The sequence below is a fragment of the Phyllostomus discolor genome, chromosome 3, assembly GCF_004126475.2.
Source record: "Phyllostomus discolor isolate MPI-MPIP mPhyDis1 chromosome 3, mPhyDis1.pri.v3, whole genome shotgun sequence".
Classification (NCBI taxonomy): Eukaryota; Metazoa; Chordata; class Mammalia; order Chiroptera; family Phyllostomidae; genus Phyllostomus; species Phyllostomus discolor.
The window spans coordinates 114634896-114660513 of NC_040905.2; the positions used below are offsets into that span (position 1 = coordinate 114634896).

At 45.0% G+C, this 25618-nt stretch overlaps 1 protein-coding gene and 1 long non-coding RNA gene across 4 annotated transcripts in view; one reads left to right on the forward strand and one right to left on the reverse strand.

The window, feature by feature from the left end:
- Positions 1-67: 67 nt before the first annotated feature.
- Positions 68-25618, forward strand: part of IFT140 (intraflagellar transport 140) — a 102000-nt gene continuing 76449 nt past the window's right edge. Inside the window, exons 1-9 of one of the 3 annotated variants that reach the window (XM_036021056.1) lie at positions 68-1598; positions 6096-6270; positions 9241-9462; positions 15244-15365; positions 15551-15693; positions 17690-17865; positions 19019-19110; positions 19659-19765; positions 21130-21275. In XM_036021056.1, coding sequence (XP_035876949.1) covers positions 6124-6270; positions 9241-9462; positions 15244-15365; positions 15551-15693; positions 17690-17865; positions 19019-19110; positions 19659-19765; positions 21130-21275 — 1155 coding nt within the window. In that variant the 5' untranslated portion in view covers positions 68-1598; positions 6096-6123. Of the gene's footprint in view, positions 1599-5328; positions 5400-6091; positions 6271-9240; positions 9463-15243; positions 15366-15550; positions 15694-17689; positions 17866-19018; positions 19111-19658; positions 19766-21129; positions 21276-25618 lie in introns of those variants that run through there. The other 2 variants (XM_036021057.1, XM_036021058.1) reach the window with 2 other exon arrangements.
- On the reverse strand, positions 4574-25583 carry LOC118499596. The gene is made up of 3 exons (XR_004902094.1): positions 25491-25583; positions 8948-8952; positions 4574-4593 (listed from the first exon to the last, which is right to left on the reverse strand). It is a non-coding gene; the product is annotated as an uncharacterized LOC118499596 (long non-coding RNA).

Genomic DNA, 25618 nt, shown 5'->3' on the forward strand with positions numbered 1-25618 from the left:
GGGAGCCCCCTTCAGGAGCTCTCCTATTGGCCAGTTGCGGGCGCGCGCGCTTGCACGCCCAGACGCTAGGTAGGGGCGGGAGGGTAGTCTACGATGCGAGTAATGTTGTGACACCACCTCGCGACTTTGCGGTTGGTGCGTCTCTCCGGGTTGGTGGATCGACAGCCAATAGTGTCAGTGTCCTGGCTGTGATTGGTCAGGGCAATATGACGGATGCGTGAGAAGAAAACACCGCCTCAGCTAAGAGTGTTGAATCCGGCGCGAAAGAAAAAGTATGGAAGTGCAACTGAGGCGCTTAAACGCACGCTTTCTTAGGTTGAGTATGTGCTTTTGAAGACTGGGCGTAATGGATGGTGCTGGACATTTATAGGCCCTTTTCCTTCATTCTAGTATTTATGTGTGGGGGGGGGGGGGTAAGAGTGATGGTGTTGAAGGATGCAAACTTGGTAGGGAGTAGTAAATAAGCCACAGAGATCAAATGCACAATATAATGAATACAGACATGGATGTACCCCAATTAGTAATGTGATAAATAAGCTATATGGACAATCATATTACAGTATATAAATGTATCGAAGCAACATCACTGTATACTTTAAGTTTACACAATATTACAAGTCAAATTTATTCCTTAAAAATTATTTATGAAAGTGGGGTTTTTAAAAACAACTTTCCTTGTAGGCTCCTATCCCGACTCATCCGGTGGTGTCTACATTTTCTTCTAAATTTTTTCAGTTGTTTAACAATGAACCTTTTTGCTCTAGTGACTTTATTTTTTTAATGATCTGACATTGCTTTGTTTTTCAAAGTTAGTTTACCCCTGACCGTTAAGGTCAGAGCGCACGTTGTTAATGCCTTTAGGAATGCAGTCTGCCCCCCAAATCAGGTTGGTTTCTAATGGATGGGATGAACCCGTGTCGTTGGCTAGCATTTTCTCGCCAAAGACATCCATCCATATGGCCCCAAAAGCATTGAACGCAAGCGATCAATTATCTAGTAACTTCAAGGAAGTATGTCGAATCAATTGCCTTTTCTCAGAATACTCTTGAACCACCACCTCTTACTTGAGATCAGACGAAGCGGAGCCTAGAAACGGTCTTGAGTAAAGAAGACCTCACAATAAGTTTAACAAGAGAGTACTCTCGAAGAAGATGGCGTTCCGTTTCTCCCCCACAGTCTCTGCTGCCTCCCTTTACCCTCTGACAGACTGACGCGGTTGGAAAACTGTAACTACCGCAGCAGGTCCCGACAGACTTTGCATCGCCGTCACCCCTGGAATTTCGCCAGTTCCCTTCTCTGCGCACAACGGCATACTCAGGCCTCTTGGTCCTCTTTTCCAAACTAGCATTGCTGATTACGGACAAGCTGGGATGGGGAAAAACTATCCCGCGAGACCGTGGAGCTCGCCGCGGGAGGGAACCCGCGGGGGAATCTAGCCCTCCGAGCCGCACGACTGTTCCCGATCGTTTTCGGTTCTTTCCGGCCTCTCGTGGAGCTTCGGGGAGCCTCGGCGTCTGTGTCGCTAACCTCGGCTGTTTCCGCTTTCGGCTAGCAGCCGTTGTCCTGGCAACGCGCGGCGGCTCTGTGGTCCTGGAGAGGTGAGAGCAGCCTATGGAAAGGGCACCTGGGGGCCGAGGGTGAGGGGTCCGGGAAGTGAGAGGTCTGGGGACCGGGAGCCTGAGGATGATGACGATGAAGTGGGGTCGAGGCGGGGCTCGGGTGGTGCTGCGGCTGTGGGGCCGGGAGGAGGACTAAGACCAGGCGCTAGACCGGGTCCAGCGGCCTCCCAAGTTATTTCATCCGGAAATCCGGTCTTGGCGGGTCTCCCACGGCCCCCGGCGGGTCAAGGCTATAAAGTGATGGCCACCTCAAGCACAGTTCAGATCCTACTAAGGGCTGCGTGGTCGTGCGAGCCTTGGAGGTGTTGACTGGGTGGATTAGTGGGGTACTCTGGGAGAGCACTCGGTATCTCAGGGCGGGGAGAAAATAAGAAACCACCTTTCTGCCAGCCGCACCGTCCCAACCAGGGAAGGCTTTCCTTCCAGTGCCGGAGATGTAGGTCTGACCCCGCCGGTCCCCAGGCCTGGGGCCTGTAGACTGGAGGGTGAGACTTTACCAAGTGGCCACTAGCGCCTGACCCCCACCCCTGCCCGCTCAACCCGTTTCTCCAATTATTTCCGATTCCCTTGTGTAGCACCTCCAAACAGAAAAGCAACTTGAATTAGCCCAAAAATTGGTTTAATAGAGGCAGTAGAGATGTTTGATGGTTGGAGCCAAGAGGAGTAAGTTGATTAGAACAAATAAAACTTCTTTCTTCCCCCAAAGTTTATATATATTTACCAAATGCTTTAATGTTCCAGTGACCCTGAGTTTGTTTTAAGGAAAAGAAATTCACTTGTTTCTGAACTGATGCCATTAGTAGATGTTATTGGTAATGATTTTGTTAGTCATTTCTCCTTCTGTTTACTCTGGTAACTACTTTTGTAATTATGCAGGTGATACTTATTCACTGTAGGAAAATGTTAAAATTCAGATGTAAATGGCCCTGGCTGGCATAGCTCAGTGGATTGAGCGCAGGCTGCGAACCAAAGTGTCCCAGGTTCGATTCCCAGTCAGGGTACATGCCTGGGTTGCAGGCCATGACCCCCAGCAACCGCACATTGATGTTTCTCTCTGTCTCTCTCTCTCTATCTCCCTCCCTTCCCTCTCTAAAAATAAATAAATAAAATCTTTAAAAAAAATTCAGATGTAAGGAATGATAATCATACATGGCATAAAAAGGGACTCATTCTCTCTGGCTTGTAACCCACCTTTTACAGCTAACAGAACATCTTTCCTTGCTAAAAAATATCTTCATCACTTATTGGGGCCTGTTCTGTGCAAGGCATTGTTCTGGGGCCTGAGGATGCTCCAGCAGTTTCCCACCCTGTGGGGCAGATAATCTGGTAGGGAGTGGAGGGTGATGGGTCAAGTACACATGCAGCGACGGAGAACTACAGGGTTCTATGGAGACACTGGGCAGAAGCACCAAACAACCTAGAAGTTAAGTCCCAGAGCTGCCAGGAGGACGGGAGGTTTCCTGAGTACCCAGAGGAAGGATGTGGGGAAGAGAGCCCTGGAAAAGCCTCAGGCAGGAGGAAATGAGTAACAGAAAGATCCGTTAGCATACATGCTTATGACAAAGTGATGTTTGAAGTAAAAAATTCAGAGAAAATCTGGTTTAAATATTTCAAGTGCTATTATAATTTTTTCTCCATCATTACAAGTTAGGTAACTTTTCTCATTTTGCAGAGGAATATTTTCACAAAGTAAACTTGTTGAATATGAATATGAATTTCCCATAGTCCAGAATTTAGACACTTGTTTGGCTGCAACATGTTAAAACCCACTTTAAAAGGTTTCCTTTGCCATATTAAATCACCAGGTGTTTATCTAGTGTGTTTTCATTTTTTTTTTTATTTTAGTCATTGTTCGAGTACAGTTTTCTCCCTTTTACGTATTTTCATTTTTAATGGTTTTGGAGTTTTGCATAGGACTTTGTACTCAAAGAAATTAGAGCCCTGACTAATATAGGTGTCCCCTAAGATAGCAGTTCCCAACTTTTCCAGCAACCAGGGACCAGTGTCATGGAAGACAGGTGTGGGGGAGAGGGGATGAAGACAGTAGGCAGAGCTCAGGCAAGCTTCCCTTGCATTCCGGTTCCTAAAAGCCATGGACCAGTACTGGTCTGTGGCCCAGGGACTGGGGACCCCTGCCCTAAGTGATGTGTGTGTGCAGAAGACCCGTAGATCTTGTCCTTCCCCTGACTCCAGTCCCCACAACCCAGCCAGTGCCTGGCTGCTCCCACAGGATCCCTGAATGAGTGCTGGGCAGTTTGTGATGGTAAGAGCACTACTTCAAAAATTGTGCCTTTGTTTAGTATTCAGGTATATACTCACAAGAAGAAGGTAAACATTTGAAATGTGACAGTTCATTTGTATCCACATGCTTTCCAGCTTCCCTGAAGGGATTTCCTTCTCTGAATCCACACCAAGCTTTTTCAACTTCCTCTGATACAACTATTGTATTACTCAGTCAATAGCATAGTCCATTCCCTACCATGATAGAATGATAGAATTTTGCGGGTGTTGAATAGTTTTTTTGCACTATTTTGTGTTGTGACTAAAAATGCATAATACAAAATTTATCATTTTAACCATTTTACGTATAAAGTTCAATGGCATTAAGTACATTCGTCTTGTACAACCATCAACACCATCATCTCCAGAACTTCTTTCATCTTCCCCCGCTGAAACCCTGTGTACATTAAACAACTGCCCCCACCTCATCCTCCGAGCCCCAGTAAGCATCAATCTACTCTCTGAATTTGACTATTGTACATGTCTCATATAAGTGGAATCATACAAGTACATTATTTGTGCTTTTGTATGTGGCTTATTTCACTCAGCATAATGTCTTCTAGGTTCATGGATGCTGTGATGTGTCAGAATCTCATTCCTTTTTTTTTATCCTTACCCAAGGACATGCTTATTGATTTTTGAGAGAGCGGAAAGTAGGGAGAGAGAGAGGGAGAGAAACATCAATTGGTTGCCTCTTGTATGCGTCCCTACTGGGGATCGAACCCACAACCTAGGCATGTGCCCTGACCAGGAATAGAACCAACGACCTTTCAGTTTTTGAGATGACACTCCAACCAACTGAGCCACATTGGCCAGGGCAGAATGTCATTCCTTTTAAAGGCTGAATAATATTCCATTATATGCATATATAATATCACATTTTGTTCATTCATCCATTGATAGGCATTTGGATTGTTTCCACCTTTTGGCTACTGTGAATAATGCTGCTATGTATATTTGTGTGCAAGTACCTGTTCAAGTCCCTGCTTTTCTCAATTCTTTGGGTGTGTACCCAGAACTGGAATTGCTGAGTCATGTAGAAATTCCACGTTTAATGTTTAAGGAATCACCGTATTGCTTTCCAATAGTGGCTGCAGTCTTTTTCATGTCCACATGTTCCAATTTCTCCACACCCCCTCCAATACTTATTTTCTATTTTTCTAATAATAGCCATCATAATGGTTATGAAGTCACCCTACACATACTCTGTTCCCTACTAATTAGCTTCCTCAAACTGATCCTAGGGTATGGAAAATTGGGCAGAAGTCAGACTATCATTTCATTCACCATCCCACCCCTCCCTCGAAGGTACAGTATGCACATATTTTCCAGGAAAGAAAGGAAGGAAGAGAGGGTGGGACAGAAGGAGGGAAGGAAAGAAAGAAGGAAATTAAGTTCCTGTAACTAATGAAGTTCAACTTCTCTGCAGTTGCTGTGGGCTTGTTTTCTTGACTCTCTAACAGAGGAATCCTTTTGCCTTCTACAGCCTGAGAGTCGGAGGTGAAGAGAGCCTTGGTTTTCAAGCTTTATCAGAAATTGAGTACTAGGTTTTTCTGTATGTACATTCTCTTCAGTGAAGCAGTTTGCTTTTATTTGGTTTGAAAATGTTTTTCTTTTTTTCAAAAAAAGATTTTATTTATTTTATTTTTAGAGAGAGGGGAAGGGAGGGAGAAAGAGAGGGAGAAAAACATCAGTGTGTGGCTACCTCTCTTATGCCCCCCATTGGGGACCTGGCCCACAACCCAGGCACGTGCCCTGACTGGGAATCTAACCAGTGACCCCCTGGTTTGCAGGCCAGCACTCAATCCACTGAGCTACACCAGCCAGGGCTGAAAATATTTTTCTTAAAGGGGACTATAGAGATATAAATTGTCCTTATTATGATTGGAGTAAAAATCATCGAGGATTACTTGGGTAGTCCAGGTGGCAGGGCTTTCCTTTGCTGTTTGATGGCAAGAAGTTTTACTGTTTTCCTTCATGCTCTGGATCATTGCAAATCCAATCCCTTGCTTTTAATTGCACGTTTTTTTCCTGCTAGCGAACTTTTCCACATGAAATTGCTTGAAATCAGTATGAAGCAGCATTTATAAGTTGCTGAATGTCTCATGAATATAGGTTTGTGATGCTTTTCTTTCCTAATTCTGTACACAGTCGTTTTGTTTAAAACCACAGGGCTTGGTGGTTTTTCTCCTGCAGGTTTCAGCCCTGACTAGTCAGTTTCATCATGGCCCTCTACTTTGACTACGGAATAGAAGCCCCAGACTCAGTTGGGTCTCCTTCCCACATCAGTTGGCACCCTGTTCATCCGTTTCTGGCAGTTGCCACCATGGGCACAACCTCAGGAGGCAGTGTGGATATATACCTGGAGCAAGTAAGTACTGAGAAGCAAAGATTATGACTTCATTAGCTTCTGGCGCTTTTCTTCTCTTTTATTCTGTGTGTGTGTGTGTGTGTGTGTGTAAGGGGTGGGGGTGTAAGGGTTTGGGGTGTAGGTGAGTGTGGTAGGGAGTGTGTAGGATGTGTGTGGGGTATGACATACGTGTGTGTGTGTGTATGAGTTCTCACTGAGGTCTTAACTCCCACTATTATAAAAGCCTTATTATGTGGATAATTCTTTTTCCTCTGCAGTTTAGGTTTGGGGACATATTTAGGAATGTTTAAGACAGAATCTATAGTCAGTTCATAACCACTAACCAGAAATGGCCCCTTGGCATTGTCTGTCCATCCTGATCCAGTCTCCCCATCAGCTCACATTAGCCATTTAAGATTACTAGTTTTCTGTAGATGCCATGACAAATGACAGCAAACTGGGTGGCTTAAAGCAATAGAAATGTATTCTTTCCCAGTTCTTGAGGCCAGAAGTCTGAAATGAGGGATCAGCAGGGCCTCGCCCTCTGAAGGCTACAGGGAGGATCTTCCAGGTCTATCTTTGCTTCTGGTTGCTAGCAGTCCTGGTGTTCCTGGGTTTGTACCTGTACCACTCTAGTCTCTTCCTGCATCATCACGGAGCTGCCTCCTCTGTGTGTCTTGTCTTCTATTAAGGACACAGTCATATTAGATTAGGCCCAACCTAATGACCATTTTAACTGGATCCTCTGCAAAGGTCCTGTTTTTAAATAAGGTCATATCACAAGTATCAGTTGTTGGGACTTCAACACATCTTTTTGGGAATTTTCACAATTCGACCCAGAGCAAAAATTTTCTAGATGCTCCTCAAACTTTCAATACCCCCCCACCAAAATTCTCAGTGCACAACACACCTTGTACTTCACATAGAAGATCAGATTTCCCTTCCCACCTACTTCTCAGCTCTCTGCAGTCTCACTGACAACCCAGATACTCCACCCAAGCAGCTAGAGTCAGCAGCAACGTCTGCATAGCTCTGTGTGCTCCCTGCATAGCTCTGCGTGCTCCGGGGTCCTTATCTTATGTCCCTCCTCCCCGCTGCTGCACACTCTTGTGAGATTCTGTGGGAAACACGCCACGGAACTCGCAGGGGCTCTCCTCTCCCCTGCCTCCTCCATCTAGCCTGTCTCTCCTTCAAGCCCGGGAACATTGTTGGCATGCCTAGAGCTTGTCTAGGCCTCTTCTCCCTCTGTTTCCTCCCTCCTCCTGTGACTGTCACCATTTATCAATGAACGACTTATAAGCCTGTATCTCCAGCCCACAAGTCCCCCCTGAAATACAGACTTAGAAATCCAGCTGTCCTCAGGACATCTTGGTGTTTGACATAGACCTCAAACTTTACAAGTCCAAACTGAACTGAACTTTGCTCCACTGTCCCCTGCCCCACACTTACCTTTGAAGGCAGAGTGTTCTCCATCTTGATGCCTAGGACAGGGACCTGGGAATAATGGTGACACTTACTCCCCACCTTGTAATCCATGGCCAAGTTCACCTGGTTTACCCCCGGAGCCTCCAGCAAACTAAGCACAGCTTGCTCACTGCAGCACCTGTGCCCCAAAGGTCCTCCCCATCCCCGTTCACCACACAGGGCAGAGCCATCTTTGGGACTCATACCTGGAGTCTGCCACTACTCCCACCTTCCCCACCCCCAAATTGCTCTTTGGGTAAGGACAGAAATACCCGATGTGGCCCCCAGTGCCCTAAGGCCTGGCTTGCATGCCTCACATGGCTCTCCTCCTTCTGTGCCACATGTGCACCTGGCCTTCCAGGGCCTTCCCACATTGCATATGCCGTGCCCTCTGCACACGGGAGTCTCCCCTGACCTGTTTGCTCAGTTCCTATATCAGTCCTCCAGATGGAAGTGACTCACTGACACTTCCTAAGGAAGTGCTTCCCTACCTTCCCCCACACTAGGGCAGAACCTCTTGGTGTCTCACCTGCCTCATCGTTGGAGGTTTCATCTGTGACACTTGTCACTCTTTCTCCCTTCCATAGGCAGAAGCTCAGCCAGGGCTCCCGTCTGCTCTCATGTTTGTGCAGCCCAAGCTCAAGGGCAGTGTCGCCCAGCTTCTTTGGAGTAGGTTCCTCCCTTCTAGGAGTCAGAGAACTCTCCGATATGTAGTATAACATTTTCTTTAGAATAAATATTAGATTCCAAAATAATAGCAATTTTAGAAAAAAATTTAAAATTTAGAAAATTTAAAAAAATACTATTACAAAGCAAAGTACACTTCTTATGTTTCTAATTGGTACAAGGGAATCCTAAGTAGTTGTTAGATGATACCGAGATCACCGATGCAGCGGGTATAACGAGGTTACTAGAAAGAATCTGGTAGGAGTCCTGTGAACAAATAAAATCAGTCTCTGAAAACACACATATTTATACCCTAAACCTGTTTCCTTAGAAAATTTAGAAAACTCAAGAATATACAAGCACGTATTCCGTTAGCTATCGGAGCAGTAACATCATCAGACATCACAGAGCCTCTGGGAAACTCCCCTGCACACTGGTGAGAAAATGAACGTGAACAGGCAAATAACTTCTTAGTATCATTCTGAAAGTAACTGGCCTTGCAGGCCCTGAAAAGGCTTTGGGCGTCATCCGACCACACTTTGAGAACCTTGGGGTCAACAAACTTTACCTGGCCTACCACTTGTTTTTTATAAATAAAGTTTTATTGGAACTCATTAAAACACTAGCTAGCCGCTGAGCAGCTGAGAGTATGTCTTACTCCTTGATACACTGGTCAGTATGGTCTGTTGTGTGTTAATAGCTCAGCTGGGGTAAGGTGGGTGTTTCAGTGAAAATTAGAATAGTTCTTTAATAAATAGCTCTTTGTATCTTCTAGCTGATGACAATTCCATTGATTACCCAGAAATTCTTCGTGTAGCTGCCACTCTCTGTAATACGGGATTCACCTCTTGTCTGTCACAGGGTGAGCGTGTGCCTGATACGCATATTGAGAGGTCGTACCACGTCACTTCTCTGTGCTGGCACCCGACGCGGCTGGTACTGGCTGTTGGATGGGAGACCGGAGAAGTGATTATGTTTAATAAGCAGGACAAGGAGCAGCATGTGGTCCCCCCAACGCACACTGCAGACATCACTGTCCTGAGTTGGAGTACCAACGGAAACTGCCTCCTGTCGGGGGACAGGGTAAGCAGACAGCTGGTGACACTGATTTCAGATCTCAGCATTTGCTTGTTTGTACCCTTGGGGACACCCTAGGAAGGGTGTTAAAGACCAAATGATGTGAAATGCGTGGTTGACAGATTCAGTTGATCTTGTCAGGTGTCATGGCAGATTTTGTTTTATATTGGAAGCAAGGTTTGAAAATTTTATTCTACCACCCCACTCTATGGGATGTCTATCATTTTTAAAATGAATTTTCTAGATAACTATATTCGTAAAGATGGGGTGAATGACAGGTACTGTCAGTTTTATGGCACCGCTACATTATCAGCTTCCCTGAGCATACTTGTTCATTGCCTGGGAGTCCCTGATCCTGATTGCCCAGCTCAGGGATTTTTAACCTGCTTGATTTGCCCCTTGGGACAGTGGAGGAGGGCCCTTCTACCTGTGTTTAGTGGGTAGGAGCCAGAGATATTGCTTAACATCCTACAAAGCCAGGACAGACCCCACAACAGGGAATTATTCCACACAAAATGTCAACGGTGCTCGGGCTGAGAAACCCTGGTCTAGACCTAATAATCTATTTCACAGATGTACAGCAGAAATTGTACAATATGTTCATTTACTACATGTTTCAGGTAATACATTTACGTGTTTCAAAATTCGAAAGGTAAAAAATGGTGTGTACTTTGAAAAGCCACCCACGCCTGTCAGTTTCCCCTCTCTACTCTCTGGCGTCCATAGCTGTTTGAAGTCCCTCCAGAGTTTCTACAAGTACACAAAGGCACATAAACATGCATTTGCTCCCCAATTTCCAATTTTGCAATATTTCAAATCTTTAGAGAAATTTAAAAAAGAGTACAAGGAACACCTATATACCCTTTATTTTTTTAACTTATTTTTAAAATTAATTAATTAATTAATTATTTTATTTTTTAGAGAGGGAAGGGAGGGAGAAAGAGAGGGAGAGAGAGAAATATCAATGTGCGGTTGCTGGGGGCCATGGCCTGCAACCCAGGCATGTGCCCTGACTGGGAATCAAACCTGCGATGCTTTGGTCCGCAGCCTGTGCTCAATCCACTGAGCTACGCCAGCCAGGGCACCTGTATACCCTTTACATAAATTCACTAGTTATTAACATTTTGATACATCTGCTCTCTCTCTATATATGTATATATTTTCCCTGATTATTTGAGAGTTTGTCACAGGCATTGTACTTCACTCACCCCCAGATACTCTGATCCCTAAGAATGAGGACATTCTCCCACATACCCACCATATACCTGTGTATAGTAAACTCAGGAAAGTGAACATTGATGCAGTACTAGTACCTAGTGCGCAGCTATTATGACAGTGTTTCCAGTTGTCCCAGTAATGTCCTTTATAGCTGACTTTGTCCTATCCAGAATCCAGTCACAGCCACGCATTGTGTTTGGCTGTCATTTCTCTGTAGTCTCCTTCAATCAAGAACAGTTCTCTAGTCTTCTCTCTTTTGGTTTCTTTTTTGATCTTTCATGACATTGACCTACTTAGGAGTCCAGACTAGTTGTGTAGAATATCCCTCAGTTTATATTTGTTTGCTTTTCTCTTCAGATTAAACATCTTTGGGTGGAGATACCACACAGGATCCTGTCCCCTTATTGTCCTCTCCTTTCACAGAAGCAAGTGACAGTATGCGATTCTGTTCTGTCTCTGCCCCTTTCATCTTACGCTGTGTCTTACACATTTCTCCATGTTGGTAAACAGTGAGCTTCCTTCTCTTTTAGCCCGTCCTCCATGTGAATGTACTATGATTTACTTCACCAGCTCCTGCCGATACACATTTCAGTGGTATCCAGTCTTGTTAAACAGAGTATGACGCAGTGGCTAACCTCATGCTTTTGTCATTTCACACATGTGGAAGTTCAGAGACATTCCTAGAAGTGGGATGGCTGAGCCTCGGGGCATGTGTGTTCGTGGGTGGTGGATGTTCCCAAACATCCCACCGGGGGACGTGTGCCAATTCACACCAAGTCACCAGCATGTGCTTTCTGACAAGGTGTTGTAGCCAAATTCAGAAATTTGTCATATAGTTTGCATTTCTCTTGCTATTGACGATGAATATCACAAGGACCTCTGACATTTGCTATTCTAGTCTTGTCACTTGCCCATTCTTCTGTCACTTTGTTCCTTTTCTCTGGTTGACTTTTATTGTTTTTCTATTCAGTTCCCACCTAATGACATTGCCCAGTCCCCAGATTCTGACTTTCTTGGTGATATTTCCCTCCTCCCTGCTGTGGAATGCTCTGCAAATCCCCTGTGAGAGTAAAGGAATTCAAGATCATTGAATTTCATTATTCTCATTTGACTGTATTATATAACAGTTAACAAAGTAGATTAATTCAGGTATAAAACTAAACTCAGATATGTGCTGACCGAGACATAAGTGTAAAAATATTTAAGTATAGAAATATCTAATCTTTCTGAGAAAATCTAGACTATCTGGTCTTAATTTAATAGTCAGCTCAACTAGGAAGAGAAGTAGTAATAAATGAATAAGCACTTGGAATGCTGTACCACCGAGTGCCTAGGCTTGGCTGAACATCTCGCTTCTTCCACCAAGACCTTCCTTTAGTTAGGGTGGTTACCAGTGAAACAAACCCAGACTAGCAGAAGCAAGAAGATGCACTTAATCTGAGGCCATCAGAGTGTCCCAGGGTCTCTAGCGACAGGAACACAGCTGACTTTGGGACTGTCTGGAACGAAGAGGGAGGTGCTGACAGACACATCCATTTGCCGGCTCTGTGCTTTTCCATGTATGTCCTACCACAGTTATCTCTCTCTCTGGCCCATAAGATCCACGAGGCAGAATCTCTAGCCAATGAGAATGAAAGAAATCACCTGCTATAGTTTCAGCTCCCACCCAGAGACCTGTCCCTCCTCTCCCAAATTCAGCCCACGTCAAGTGCCCACATGTGCAGTAGTCAGCGGTGGCCAGGGAGGTAGGGAGATCCCTAGAAAAGGGACTCTGAGCAGATGTTCTGTGAAGTAATCACTAACAGTTACATGAGGAAGAAGTGGGGAGGATGACCCCTGGTCACACGGACGAGGTCTTGTTTGCCCTTTTGCTTTTGCAGAGCCCAGGGTAGGGTCCAATAAATGCACACACGACAAAGGACAAGTCAGCTCTTACTGTCATGATAAACTATTAGGAAACCTAGAAAGATGGCCTGTACTTTGAAGTAGCAGTATGTTGACATTTGCATCTAGAACATTCTTAACTTCACATCAGTTCCTTAAGTCATTAAACTCTGGCTCTTCAAAAATAAGACTAATTTCTCATGTTAGGGGTAACTCTTTTTTAGGGCCTTGCTTTATAAAATTACATGAATGAAGTAACTTGGAAGGAATGACAGTGAAGAAAAAGCTCTGAACACAAAGAATTGCCCTGCGGGAATAGTGAGGTGTGCAAAACAACAGTTAGAATCAGGTGGGGAACAAGGCTGCCACAAAGGAGATGGGACATCTCAGGGTTCCTCTCGATCTCCACTTTGTGTTGCATTTCCAGCCGAAGGAAATAGGTTCATTAGCCAGAACTCGATGAGCACGTTTGACTCATTGCATCCTTGGGAGTCAGTGGAAGCTTAACTTGTGATCGTACTGGGCTGCATTTGTCCTTCTGTCAAAACAGAGCCTGTGCGATGGCATGAAATCACTGCTGCTGAGGTACAAGGGCTGTGAACAACCTCTTCCTGAAAACAACAGCCCAGAAGTCTGGACACGCTCATTATGCCCTGATTGTATTCAGGAGCCTGATTGCATTGCCAATTAGAAGTTTTCGTGTGCTAATAAAGATTTCTATAAAGGCAATTATTATGTTAAAAAATAAGAACTGGATGATCACACTTGAAGGGCAGAGCAGAGAGACATCTCTACAGATGTTTCATGTGCATGAAACACCATCGGACACACAGGGTCCCACAGCACGGCTCTAGGGAGGGGGCTGGGTGGCAGGGAAGGGAAACATTTTCATTTTCTAGCCTTGTTTTTTTCACTGTGCAAGCATCATTTTGAAAAAAATTACTAAACACAAAGGAAACAATAATGATTTTATTCTTCATAAAGCTAGAAAAGTCAAAAGGAATTAGCTTGATGATATATACTATTCATACTGTGTATATGTATACGTACTGATGTTATATGCTATTTTCAGTCTTACATAACTTTTTGTAGAGATTTACTGCGTAAGTTGCTTTTAAAGCCAACCTTATGACAAATCATATTCCCATATACAATAAAGCAATGTTACCCAGCATGTGGGGATATTGGAATCAGTGCTGTTTGAAAGCAGGCTAGAAGGAAGAGTGTGCTGTGTGCTAAAATGTTCACCGACTTGAGCAGGAAACATGCCTTGAGGAGTGCCGGGCATCAGAGCAAATGCCCTTTGCAGACGGATTAAAATGGAAATACTGCCATGTGGCAAAGCTTAGCTCTCATCCCTGGTCATGGAGCCTCCTGGTCCCATTGCAATGGAGTTGTCTCCTCCCTGCTGCCTTGAAATTCTCTCACACTTGTATGAGCTGTTAATTTGAAACTTCAGTGGTTTTAAAATTGAACATATATTGCACCTGATACCCAGATCCTAGATTCTATTGTTTCCTGCAATACAAGGAACCAGGGCTCCTTGACAGCTGATTCTAGGATTGGAGCAGGACAGTGAGCCCAGTGAATCCGTAGTGACAGGAAGTGATGAATTAACTGCAAAATCCACAGTGATTGAGTGTGGATCTAGTCAAAAGAGCTTCCCATAGCTGAAACTGGAAAAACTGAAGCAAAAAAGTTGTATTAGATTATAACCCAAAGTAGAAAATAAGTATCCATGGTCCATACTGATATAAATCTATGATTGAATAAGTATTAATAAAGAAGAGGCAAACCTCCTGTGCTGAAGAATCCTAAATGATTCATGTAGATTTTCCTTGCGCAAGGAGGTGAGACAGACTCCGCCTCCCCTGGGGAGCTGCGGAACGGAAAGCGGGGAGAAAGGGGACCTGAGCATGGAGACGCCTTACAAACGTGACTCAGCCAGAAGGTCCAGGCCCACGCATCACAGAGACAAGTCCAGTGAATGGCATGGAGCCCTGATGTGATGTGATGAGAAGAGCACTTTATATCTTTGGTCTCCTCCCAAAACCCACAGCCCCAGTCAATGATGAGAAAAATAGACAAGTCTCAGTGGAGGGACATTCTACAAAATCCCTTAATAGACCTCAAAACGGTCAAGACCATCAAAAACAGGAGAGACTGAGACATGGTCTCAGCTGAGAGGAGCCAAAGAGACTTGATGACCAAATGTCACATTGGTCCTGATGGGACCCTGGGACAGGAAGAGGGCATTAGGGAGGAACTGAGGAAATGCAAATAAAAACTGGTTAATATAATGTACCAATATTGGCTTATTAATTCTGAGAATTGTAATGTAAGATCTAATAGTAGGAGAAACTACGTGGGGGTATGGGATTTCTCAGAACTGTTTTCACAACTTTTCCATAAATCTGAATCTTTTAAAATTGAAATTTGTTTTAACAACTGCAAATGCAACGGTGGTTATTTCCAGACAGTAAGGGTTGGAGGGCACAAAGAAAAGTTTCTGGCCTTCACTGGACACTTTTGAACTGTTCGTATTTTTCACAGTACACATGTAGTAGTTTTGCCTTGTTTTAAAAAAAGGAATAAGCGCAAGTTCTGTTGCACAGTATAAGTCTTGCCTCCACTTGTCACTCGATAAGAATGTGTTTCCTGCGCATGGGGTGTTGGATTTTGCAGCTCGGTGTCCTGCTCTTATGGAGGTTGGATCAAAGGGGCCGAGTACAAGGGACACCCCTGCTGAAACAGGAGTACGGAAAACACCTGACTCACTGCATCTTCCGGCTCCCCCCTCCTGGCGAGTAAGTATGAGCTTACATGGTGGCCTAGGGTTTAAATCTCTGGGGGTGGGGGTGGGCTGAGATATGGCACCTGCTGACACGGGAGTGGCCACAGCAATGAGCCACTGTCGGCACATCTGTGATGGCAGCCCCTTCCTATGAGGAGTAGCAAGAAATCTGACTTCCTCTGTCATCTTTGCTTTCAGGGACCTTGTTCAGTTGGCAAAGGCAGCTGTGAGTGGCGATGAGAAAGCCCTGGACATGTTTAACTGGAGGAAAAGTGGCTTTGGAAGTTTCTTGAAAACGGGATCTCAGGAGGGACTGTCATTCTTTGTCAGCCTGATAGATGGTGAGAAACTTAGTGTGAAATTCTAGGACCCTGAATTTTAGGAGTATCTGTCAAGGATTTTAAACAAATAGATGGTGTCTCTGCATAAAATAACAAGCTGTATATGTGCCAGTCTCAGAGTGACACGTTAGGCAGCTTGCGCAGTTATTTCTCCAGCATTCAAGGAACAGAGTCACTTGGTTCTGATTAGAGACAAACTGAGCCTTATCTGTGTTCGAAGGGTTTTCACGTGGAAGATATCTGTCCCCAGTTACATCCTGACTGCTCACTGTGTGTGCAGCACATGCAAGTTGACACTCTTGAAAAGACGCCTCTGTCGCACTCCTTTTATTCAGTCTGCATAACTGTGAAGCACCTCTTAAGTGCCAGGTACTTGGCCAAGCTCTGGGAATGGAGCATGAACAGGATGGATGGGTTTTTCTTACAGCCTGCAGCCACCACCCCACCTCGTGAATGGTCCACATTAAGTGCCACCTCTCTTAATTTTAACACAACTCCTCTTTAGTGTAAATAGTAGGACAGGCTGCCCCAGTGGCAGCTGATAAATGCAATATAAAGCTGAGAGGAAAATAAAGTCTTTAACATCCGCAGCAGACATTCACAAGTGCATCTTCTGTGAGAAAGGCCAAGGAAGTGAGCTTACGCAGAGGTGATGAGGTTTGAGGAACCTGTGTCACCACGACAGGAAGAAGACAACAGATGGTAGCTGGAAGGAGCTGGGGGCTTTTGAGATACTGTTCGTTTCAGGGGGTAAAGAGACAGTGCTGAGAGAATTTGAGGGGATCCCAGAAGGGACATGGAGTGGACCCCGTGCATTGGGGGTGCAAGGAGGGGAGATGCTAGTGCAAAGGCCCCTTAGGGAGGGAGTTGAAAAGATGATGTGGGGGCCCTGGCTGGATGCTCAGTTGGTTAGTGCATTGTCCCAAAGTGCCAAGGTTGTAGGTTCGATTCCTGGTCGGGGCACATGTAACAATCAACCAATAAATGTATAAATAAGTGGATAACAAATCGATGTTTCTCTCTACCCCCCTAAAATCAACAAATTAAAAAAGAAGAAGAAGAAGAGATGATGTGGGAAAGAGATGTGCGAAGGAGAAGATGTTGGCAACTGGGCAGGGGTGTGTAGTGGGTGTCAGTCCTTCCTCTCACTCGGTAGCCGTGGGCTTTGAAGGCAAATTTTCCTATACATGTGTGCCTCAGCTTCCTGGTGCAGAAAACAGACACAGTGATAGTAAGAGTAACTGCCGCCAGAGCTCACTGGAGATGTTAGTGAAGTTGATACACCTGTAAGTGCTTAACACAGTGCCTGCCACAAATATGCACTGTGCCGGTGCTCCTTATTGTTGCAGTTCGCCTCTAGAGACCTGGAGCTTTTCAGGTTATCCATTAGGAATAAGATGAGGAGACCAGGAAGTGAGGAGGCTTCGGAGAGCAGCAGCAATGAATTGGATTCCTGAGAATTCACAGGAGGTCCCACCCACTGTGTTCAGAAGCCTAAGGGAGGAATCAGGAGGTTGGCAAGGGGTTGGCATGCTCAAGGTGGGCAGGAGAAGGAGCGGTTCCAGGCTGCAGATGCTCTGCAGCTTAGATAGGACAAAATGGCCAACCAACCATGCACAGAACAGTGGGGAGGGCCTGGTGGCTACAGGAGGCCACAAACACAGCCTCAGGGTATGGGTGGTAGATGCACACCTCGTGTTAGGGGACCAAGATTCCCAAAGAGTTTTGAGGCCGAGGAGTCAGGTAGGGCATCAGTGTGAATGTTAGAATCCTCTGAGGTCAGTGGTGGTGGAGTGGGACTTGGCTGGGGCAGCAGGAATCAAGGCTAAACTAAACCAATAAGATGGTTATTTCAGAGATGGTGGTCTGCAAGGTCATGTGTAGATATATTTAAAATATTTAAAATAAGGTGTTTATTTTGAGAATGCCTCTAAGTAGATAGAAGTGGCTGCTGGTGAGGGTCAAGCTGCCCCGTGACTGTCCCTGTTGCCCTCAGGGACAGTGCACTACGTGGATGAGAAAGGCAAGACCACTCAGGCGGCGTCCACAAACAGCTCCATCCAAATGCTGTTCTACATCGAGAAGAGGGAGGCGCTGGTGGTGGTCACGGAGAACCTGCTGCTGTCCCTGTACTTGGTGACTCCTGAGGGTGAAGCGGAAGAAGTGATGAAGGTGGGCTGAGGGGCAGGGCTCGGGCTGGACTTTTCTGATCTGAGTAACCACCCTTTCCAATTCCTTAGAGAATTTGTTTCGGGGCCTCTAACAGAGCTGTTTAGTACTGCTGTTCACTATACGATGTTCAGTTCAAGGTGACGATGTTCAGTCAAGCTGAGAGTGAGGGAGAGTTTTCTGGTGTCAGTGGACAGACAGGATGAGAGTCAAGGCTGTGCCCTCCGTGACTGATTAGCTGGCAGCCTACAGACCTGGGTGTGACGGAATGACCACTCTCTTTGCAGTAGCCCATTCGACCTCCACAGTGGCATCATGTAGAGAGGGACATCGCCCCGCTTTCCGGCTGTGTGCAGACAAGGCATGGCAAGGGCTCACTTGCCATTGAGAGCCTTGGGCTTGTTTCCCCCCATGCATTCTGTCACAGCTGCCCCTGAGGCACACATGCACACAGTTCCACCTAAGGGGTGGAAACAATTGGCACTGTCCTGGGGAAGGTGTTTCACTGTGGCTACTGAGGCACACCCCTGTGTCTTTGAAGGTGCCTCATGGCATCAGCCCTGGGCCCTCAGCACCAGGAGGACGCCACTTGTCCTTGTGTCAGATGCTGCTCATCGCTGCCTCCTGCTAGTTTCTTGGTTTATATCAGAGGAATCCATATTTCTTGGAGAACTCTGAACTTTCCCTAAAGATACTCTTATAGATTATGCAGTGGATTGATTTTTTGTAAATCCATGTTTGGTCATTTACATATACTCTAGAACAGCAGTTGAAAACATGATCCCCCTGAGCCACTCACTGGCTGGTGGGCTCTGGGCAGGTTTGTTCTCTCAAAACAGTGTGACACCTGCCTTGGAGGGCATAGTGGTGCCTGAACTTGTCTCAACTTGGTGCACACTACCTGGCATATCCTGGGAAGCTGCTGTTATTAGCCATTTAATAACGGTTAATAATATGCAAGAGTAATTGTCAGCTTTGGCTTATGCATCCTGGGAAACTAGGGGTGCCTTTCCAGGTGTCCATATTCACCCTGTACTTCCTCCATTGGTGAGTCTCCAGGAAGTCACTGCAGACCAGAGATTCCAGACTCACAAGCAGAGGCACAAAGTCTTGGCAAAGCAACATGTTTCTTATGAGGTTGTTTTTCATCTTACAGGTAAAGTTGAGTGGGAAAACAGGTCACCGGGCAGACATCGCTTTGATTGATGGCAGCCTTCTGGTGACTGCCATTGGGGAAGCGGCCCTCAGGTGAGATTTGATACCCCAGTGACTGCATGATCAAAAATCAGTTTTAAATTCTGAATAATTTTCACACATTGAACACAGCCATGCAGCAGCTCCAAGATCAAAGAACAGAGCATATTAGAAACCCCAGGCATCCCTGCTCCTCACGCCAGGGTGGAACTGTCTTGATGTCTGCCTGTGGCTTCCCCTTGTCTGCTTTTCGTGAGCTTTGGTATAGACAGAATCGTGTGTTCTGTTCTCTTGCCTCTCACTGCTGTGGCTCCGTGTGATGTAGAGGGTTCTCCTGGGTGCAGGTAGTTGCAGTTCCTTTGTTTTCACTGTGACCTGATGTCATACACGGACCCTCTTTTATTAATAGCTGCTCCCTTTGACTATGAACAGGGCACCAAGTAGTGGAAATGTAATAATGGCCTGTTTTTCATATCAGAATCCAAAGAGCCATGACTTTTTGCTGATTTTTGCAGTTGAGTCTGCAAGTTGGACAAGCCCCTTGGAGCCGAGGGCAGGATGCTGACACAGTCCCTTAGTGGGCCTTCTTCCTTCTCTTGTAGATTCTGGGATTTAGAACAAGGAGAGAATTATGTACTGAGTCCAGAAGAGAAGTTTGGTTTCGAAAAAGGAGAGAATATAAACTGTGTTTCTTACTGTAAAATCAAAGGTGAGATTTCTTGGGCTGGCAAAAGGGAGAAAGAGAACCACCCTGCAGCTTTGCTCTCTTGGCTACAAAATGATGATGGTGGCTATTCAAAGACTGTTAACTCAGTTATAACTACATCAAGTTATTTGGATAAAGTCAGTCAAGACAGAAAGTAACAGTAAAGATTTTTACCCCACATGAAGGTCAAGAGTTTGGTCAAAAGTGTGGCCACCGTGTCTGTATGCAGAGAGAATCTCCATTCTCCCCCAAAACCCCAAGGAAAAGTGTGGGGAAATTTAGAAATGTACAGGTCTGTCTAAAAGGCATCTGGACATGTAATACGAAAAATAGAGACCTTTATTGAAGACAATGTAAGAAACATTGTACATAGGACAATGACACCACAGTCCCCTTTAAAGTAGGCACCTTGAGACCTCACACAATTCTCCCAATCGCCATCAGCTGCCCCATCATATTTTACTGAATCTCATCAATGGTCTGAAATCTCTTTCCTTTCAAAGGTGATTTTAGTTTGGGGAAAAGCCAGAAGTCTCAGGGCGTCAAATCTGGGCTGTAGGGGGCCTGAGTCACCTGGGTAATTTGATGTTTTACAAAAAAACTCTATGTGAGACATGATGCATGAGTGGGCACATTGTCATGAAGAAGCTGCCAATCACCAGTTGCCCATAGCTGCCACCTTCTGAATCATCCAAATAGTTTCCACAGAGGAATGTTCAAGATTCACACAAAATTTGATGCAGATTCATTATTTTACTCGCTCAGACATATTGAATGCAATGGCCACACAGTACACATGCTCACTCAAGAGTGTCTACCGCCCCCACTGACTAGTACAGTGAAGTTAGCATTGTTGATGCATGCGCACTCCATTCCACTCTCCTTGGCTGCCAGGTTACATCGATGTCCCGCAAACCGTTCTCATTATGTTTATAATGGCTGGACTTCTTCTAGACAGACCTAGTATATGCATATTTGTAAATGTACATATGTATGTGTATATGTCTACGCACATAGAGAAGACAGAATAGGAAATGAGCCAGAGTGGCATTTATTTTGTGCCTGCCACGAGCTAAGTGCTATTCTAGCATTGAAGAAGCAGATTGAACAGGCAGATAGGTCTGCTCTCATGGAGAAAGAGAACCAGCACCAACACCCCCACCAACAACATGTGCGCATGTGCACACGGACACACTGTGTTGCCGGGTATTCATCAGTTCCTTCAGAGGAAGATGAGGCCTGGAGAGTTGCTGGGTGGAGGGCTGATGGACTGGTATTTCAGAGAGGATGGCAGTCAGAGAAAGGAGCTTGCTGCTATTCTTATCCCTTTTCAAGTCAATAACTGTGAACTCTGATTTTACTTGTAGGTCTTCTGGCAGCAGGTACCAGTAAAGGGCGAGTAGCCATGTGGAGAAAAGTGCCGGGCCCCCACAGCAGCCGAGGAGTGGAGGGCAAAGACAGGTGGATCCTTCAAACCCCTACTGAGCTTGAAGGAAACATCACCCAGATAAAGGTACAACTCAGCCAGGGCATCAGTTGTACTCATTTAGTGCACTGCAAAAGTGGAGGAAGTAATTGGCTTTGAACCCATTTTTTCAAGTTATTCAACTTAAAAGGCTATATAAAAATGAAGGCCTTTTGGAGTTCAGAATTATAGTAAATAAGGAATTGTAGATCTGTAGTAATCTACGAGTATATCTATTTTCTCTATCTACCCATCCCTTTATCTCTAACTTTCATCTAATGTTAAAAACAGCTTTATTGGGCCCTGGCTGATGTGGCTCAGTGGATTGAGTGCCTTCCTGCAAACCAAAGGGTCTCTGGTTCGATTCCCAGTCAGGGCACATGCCTGGGTTGCAGGCCAGGTCCCCAGTAGGGGGTACGTGAGAGGCAACCACATGTTGATGTTTCTCTCCTCCTCTTTCTCCCTCCCTTCCCCTCTCTCTAAAAATAAATAAATCTTTAAACAAAATAAAATAAAAATAAAAACAGCTTTATTGGGATATATAACATAGCAAATGGTTTTTAGTGTACTCACAGTTTTGCAACTATCACAATAAATTTTAGGATGGTTTCATCACTCCAGAAAGAAATCGCATACCCATTAGCAGTCATTCTCCATTTCCCCTCCCCCAGCCCTATGCACCCACTAACCTACTTCATGTCTTTATGGGTTTGTCTTTATGGATTCTGGACACTTCAATGGAATCACACACAGTATGCATGTATATGACAGTTCTCTCACTGAGCACTATGTTTTCAGGTTTCACCCATGTTGTAGCGTGAGTCTGTATTCCATTCCTGTTTATGGCTGAGTAGTTGTCCACCATCTGAATAGATCACGTTTTGTTTTCCCTTCACCCACCGAGGGACATTCAGGTGGCGTCTGCTTTTGGACTGTGATGGATAATGCTGCTTGAACGTTGGTGTGCAAGTTGTTTTAATTTCTGCTGGACACTTGGTTCTTTTTGACTTATAATTTCTGTCTTTTTATCGATAGTCTCTGTTGGGTGAGACATTGTATCACACCTTCCTTTACTTCTTTAAGTCTGGTTTCTTCTAGTTCTTTGGATATATTTCTAATGGCTACACTAGAGTCTTTAAGTCTAACATCCGGGCCCTCTGGTGGCAGTTTCTGTTGCCTGCCATTTTCCTTGTTGTAAGTCATATTCTTCTGTTTTGTACTTAATTTTTTGTTTCAAACTAGACATTTTAGTTGAAATACTGTGTCAGCTCTTGGACACTGACCCTGCTGTTCCAGTCACCTCCATGGCTTGTTGCTGTTGCTTGCCTGTATGTTTAGTGAGTGGCTGGATGGACCATTGTAGTGACACCTCTTTCCCCTCTGGTGTGACGCCGCTGACATTGCTCCTCAGAGCAACCAGCCTGGGGCATGTGCACAGTTAACCCCCTCTCCCCCCGGACACTAGCAGTTTTAGAGGGCTCTCCTTGACTGTTTTTTCCCTGATCTCAATGGCTTCCCAGTCAGGTCCTGTTAAATTTGGGCAGGCTTGGTCTTTGACTTCTGTGTCTGAGGTTTCTTCTTATCCCTTGCTCCTCTCCTCCTAGGTGTCTCTCCCTGGTGCTCTCTGGTAAGCTGTCTGGCCTGCTGCTGAGTTTGCTGTTCTCATGAAGCTACCAGCCTCCTCTAAACGCTTACCACCAAAACATCTCCACTATTTTCAAGAGTGTCCTTAGGCTTGAATGTACCCGCATTATGGTTTGAAGTCACTTCCTTTGGGGAGTGCTTCAGAGCTCTCTGATCTTATGGACAGCCTCTCCCTTGGGAAAAAAATCTTAGCTCTTCAGAGGATGGGAGTGGGGACAGTGGCCAGGTTCTCTCAAATGATACCCTGTTTTATGAGCATGGAGCTGGGTGCAGTAGCCTCTGGTCTTCTCAGATTGCCTCTCACAGTGTGGAGCCTTTGCCCTGTGAGCAAGCTGGGGCCAAGGGCATGGGGGCCCAGTCTTCTCAGACTACCACGCCTGTGAGCAGGGGCTGGGAGAAGGAGGGAGCCCTTGCCTGTCTACCCCACTCACCTGGAATTCGCCTCTAGAATGCAGAGCCAGGGAATGAGCAGTGCTGGCACCCGGCCCCTCCCAGGGGCAGCTGTAGCCCTCAGCTGGAAGCTGGAGGAGAGGGAGCCCCGTCTTGTCCCCGCAGGTGGAGCTGCAGTTAGGCTGAGCTGGAGGACAGCAGGAGGGGGCAGAGTAGCTCAGGTGCCACAGGCGGCTCTTCTTGCCAGAATTCGTAGACTTTCTCAAATAAATATTTCTTCATTTGCTTTATGCCCAATTTCCAGAGGATTAGTTAGATATTGTTTTCATAATTTTTACCAGTTATGCCTGTTATGTCCTCTGGCTCATCACCCTGCTGTCCTGGGAGTTGTCTCTCAGATCTGCTCTATGTTAATCTTTTACATCACAATTTACTTAACCCTATACAACTCTAGAAAGGAAAACTTGCACAGTAAATAGTTTAGGGATACCTTATAGCAATTTGGGGACTTACTTTAAGGTCCTCCTCTCAGGTCACATACAAAAATAGTGTATAGATGAATTAACAAGTTAAATATTTTATAAATTAGGACAGAATAACTGGCTGAAAATAGCATAGAATATTATCAGATCTGTAAGAAAATATAACTTTCTCAGATTTGAAGTCATAAAAGTAGTAATAATCTTTGCAAAGCAAAGATTAATAAAGTTGAGCACATAAAAACTTACTGCAAACCGGACAGTGGAGAGCAAGACTAGAACTGAAGGAAGACCTGAGTTCTGAAATGCTGCCCTTCCCCATTCTCCGTGGTAATTGTTTTTGTTTTTTTAATGTGAAGTTGACATGCAACCCTTTTGTTGTTTTTGCTTTTCTGTGGGAGGAGGATATCTTTACACAGCTATTTTTTAAATTTATGGATTATCTTTGGTAATATCTTAGAATAAACGGCATGAAGAAAACTGATGTTTATAAGAAAAATATTAAGTAGGCTTTCTCTGGAGCACGCCCACACCTTTCTTCCCTCTCAGACGTGCACCTTTACTCTTTTCGCCTGAACTCTAAGGGTCTCCACGAGACCTGTAACCCGGGGGCCATGGGCAGTGGGAGCTCATCCCAGGCTAAGCTGCTAAACCTGCCCCCAAGGCCCCCTTTTCTCTGACTTTTCAGTGAGCTAACAGTGGCCCACCTTGCCTTGCTTCTGTCACTTGACTTTTATTTCTCAGTGCGTCAACACAGCCTGGCATGGCTCACTTCTTTCCTGTAACATTTGTAGGGAGCCAAAGCAGAGCACCGCCTCGGCTCTCTCCTCGTGCTTCTTCTATCCTAAGCCCTTCCTGTGTTTTACTGCCCCTGGCTTTAATAAACATACTCTCAGAATCAAACAAGAAAAATATCAAGAACTTTAGTGGAAAAAATGATGGAGATAATTTACCTAATGACCTAAGAGTAGCTAGTAGAGTACATGAAAAACACATGCAGCCTCACTGGTAATGAAAGAAATGCCATTTACGACAGTAGTATGAGCCATACTAACTTTCCTAGAGGTGATGAAGAAAGCTGAGTAAATGTGAGATGTATCATGTTCCTCAAAGAGAAGCCTCATCTCTGTAAAGGTGTCATTTCTTCCCAAATAAATCTACGAATTACATTTGCATACACTTTTTTTCCTGGGAGAATTCAACACAGTAATTCTTAACTCATCTGGGAGAGCAGGTGGCCAAGAAAATAATGTATAAATAATCATAACATTTCCACATACTATACCAGAAAATATCTCAACTAAAGCAATTAAAGCAGTGGTTACTCAGGAGTGGGTGAATGTATCAGTGGAATAGAGAAGGAAATCCAGGCACAGATTCGTATAGAATTGGAAGTTTAATATGACATTATGAATGTGTCATTTCATATCACCAGAGGAAGGCTGAATAATTCAATCCCTTTGTTAACTTTACTATCAATTTTTAAAAAGAAATATCCCTAAATGTAGATGTTCAGTCAGTCAGAATAGACACGAGCCAGAACAGCTGCATAGGTATTACCCACTGCATCACAACTCTGATGTCAGTCTTTCAAAATTGTTGATGAAGTATACATTTTACACTTATAAAATTTTTGAAACAATTTTTTAAAAGACATTATTTATTTAATCTTAGAGAGAGGGGAAAGGAGGGAGAATGAGGGGGAGAGAAACATTGATGTGTGGAGAAATCTGTCAGCTGCCTGTCTCACATGGCCCCAGCTGGTGACTGGGGCCACAACCCAGGCATGTGCCCTGACCAGGAATCAAACTGGCGACCTTTCAGTTTGCAGGACGATGCCCAATCAACTGAGCTACACTGGTCAAGGCTCAAAATAAT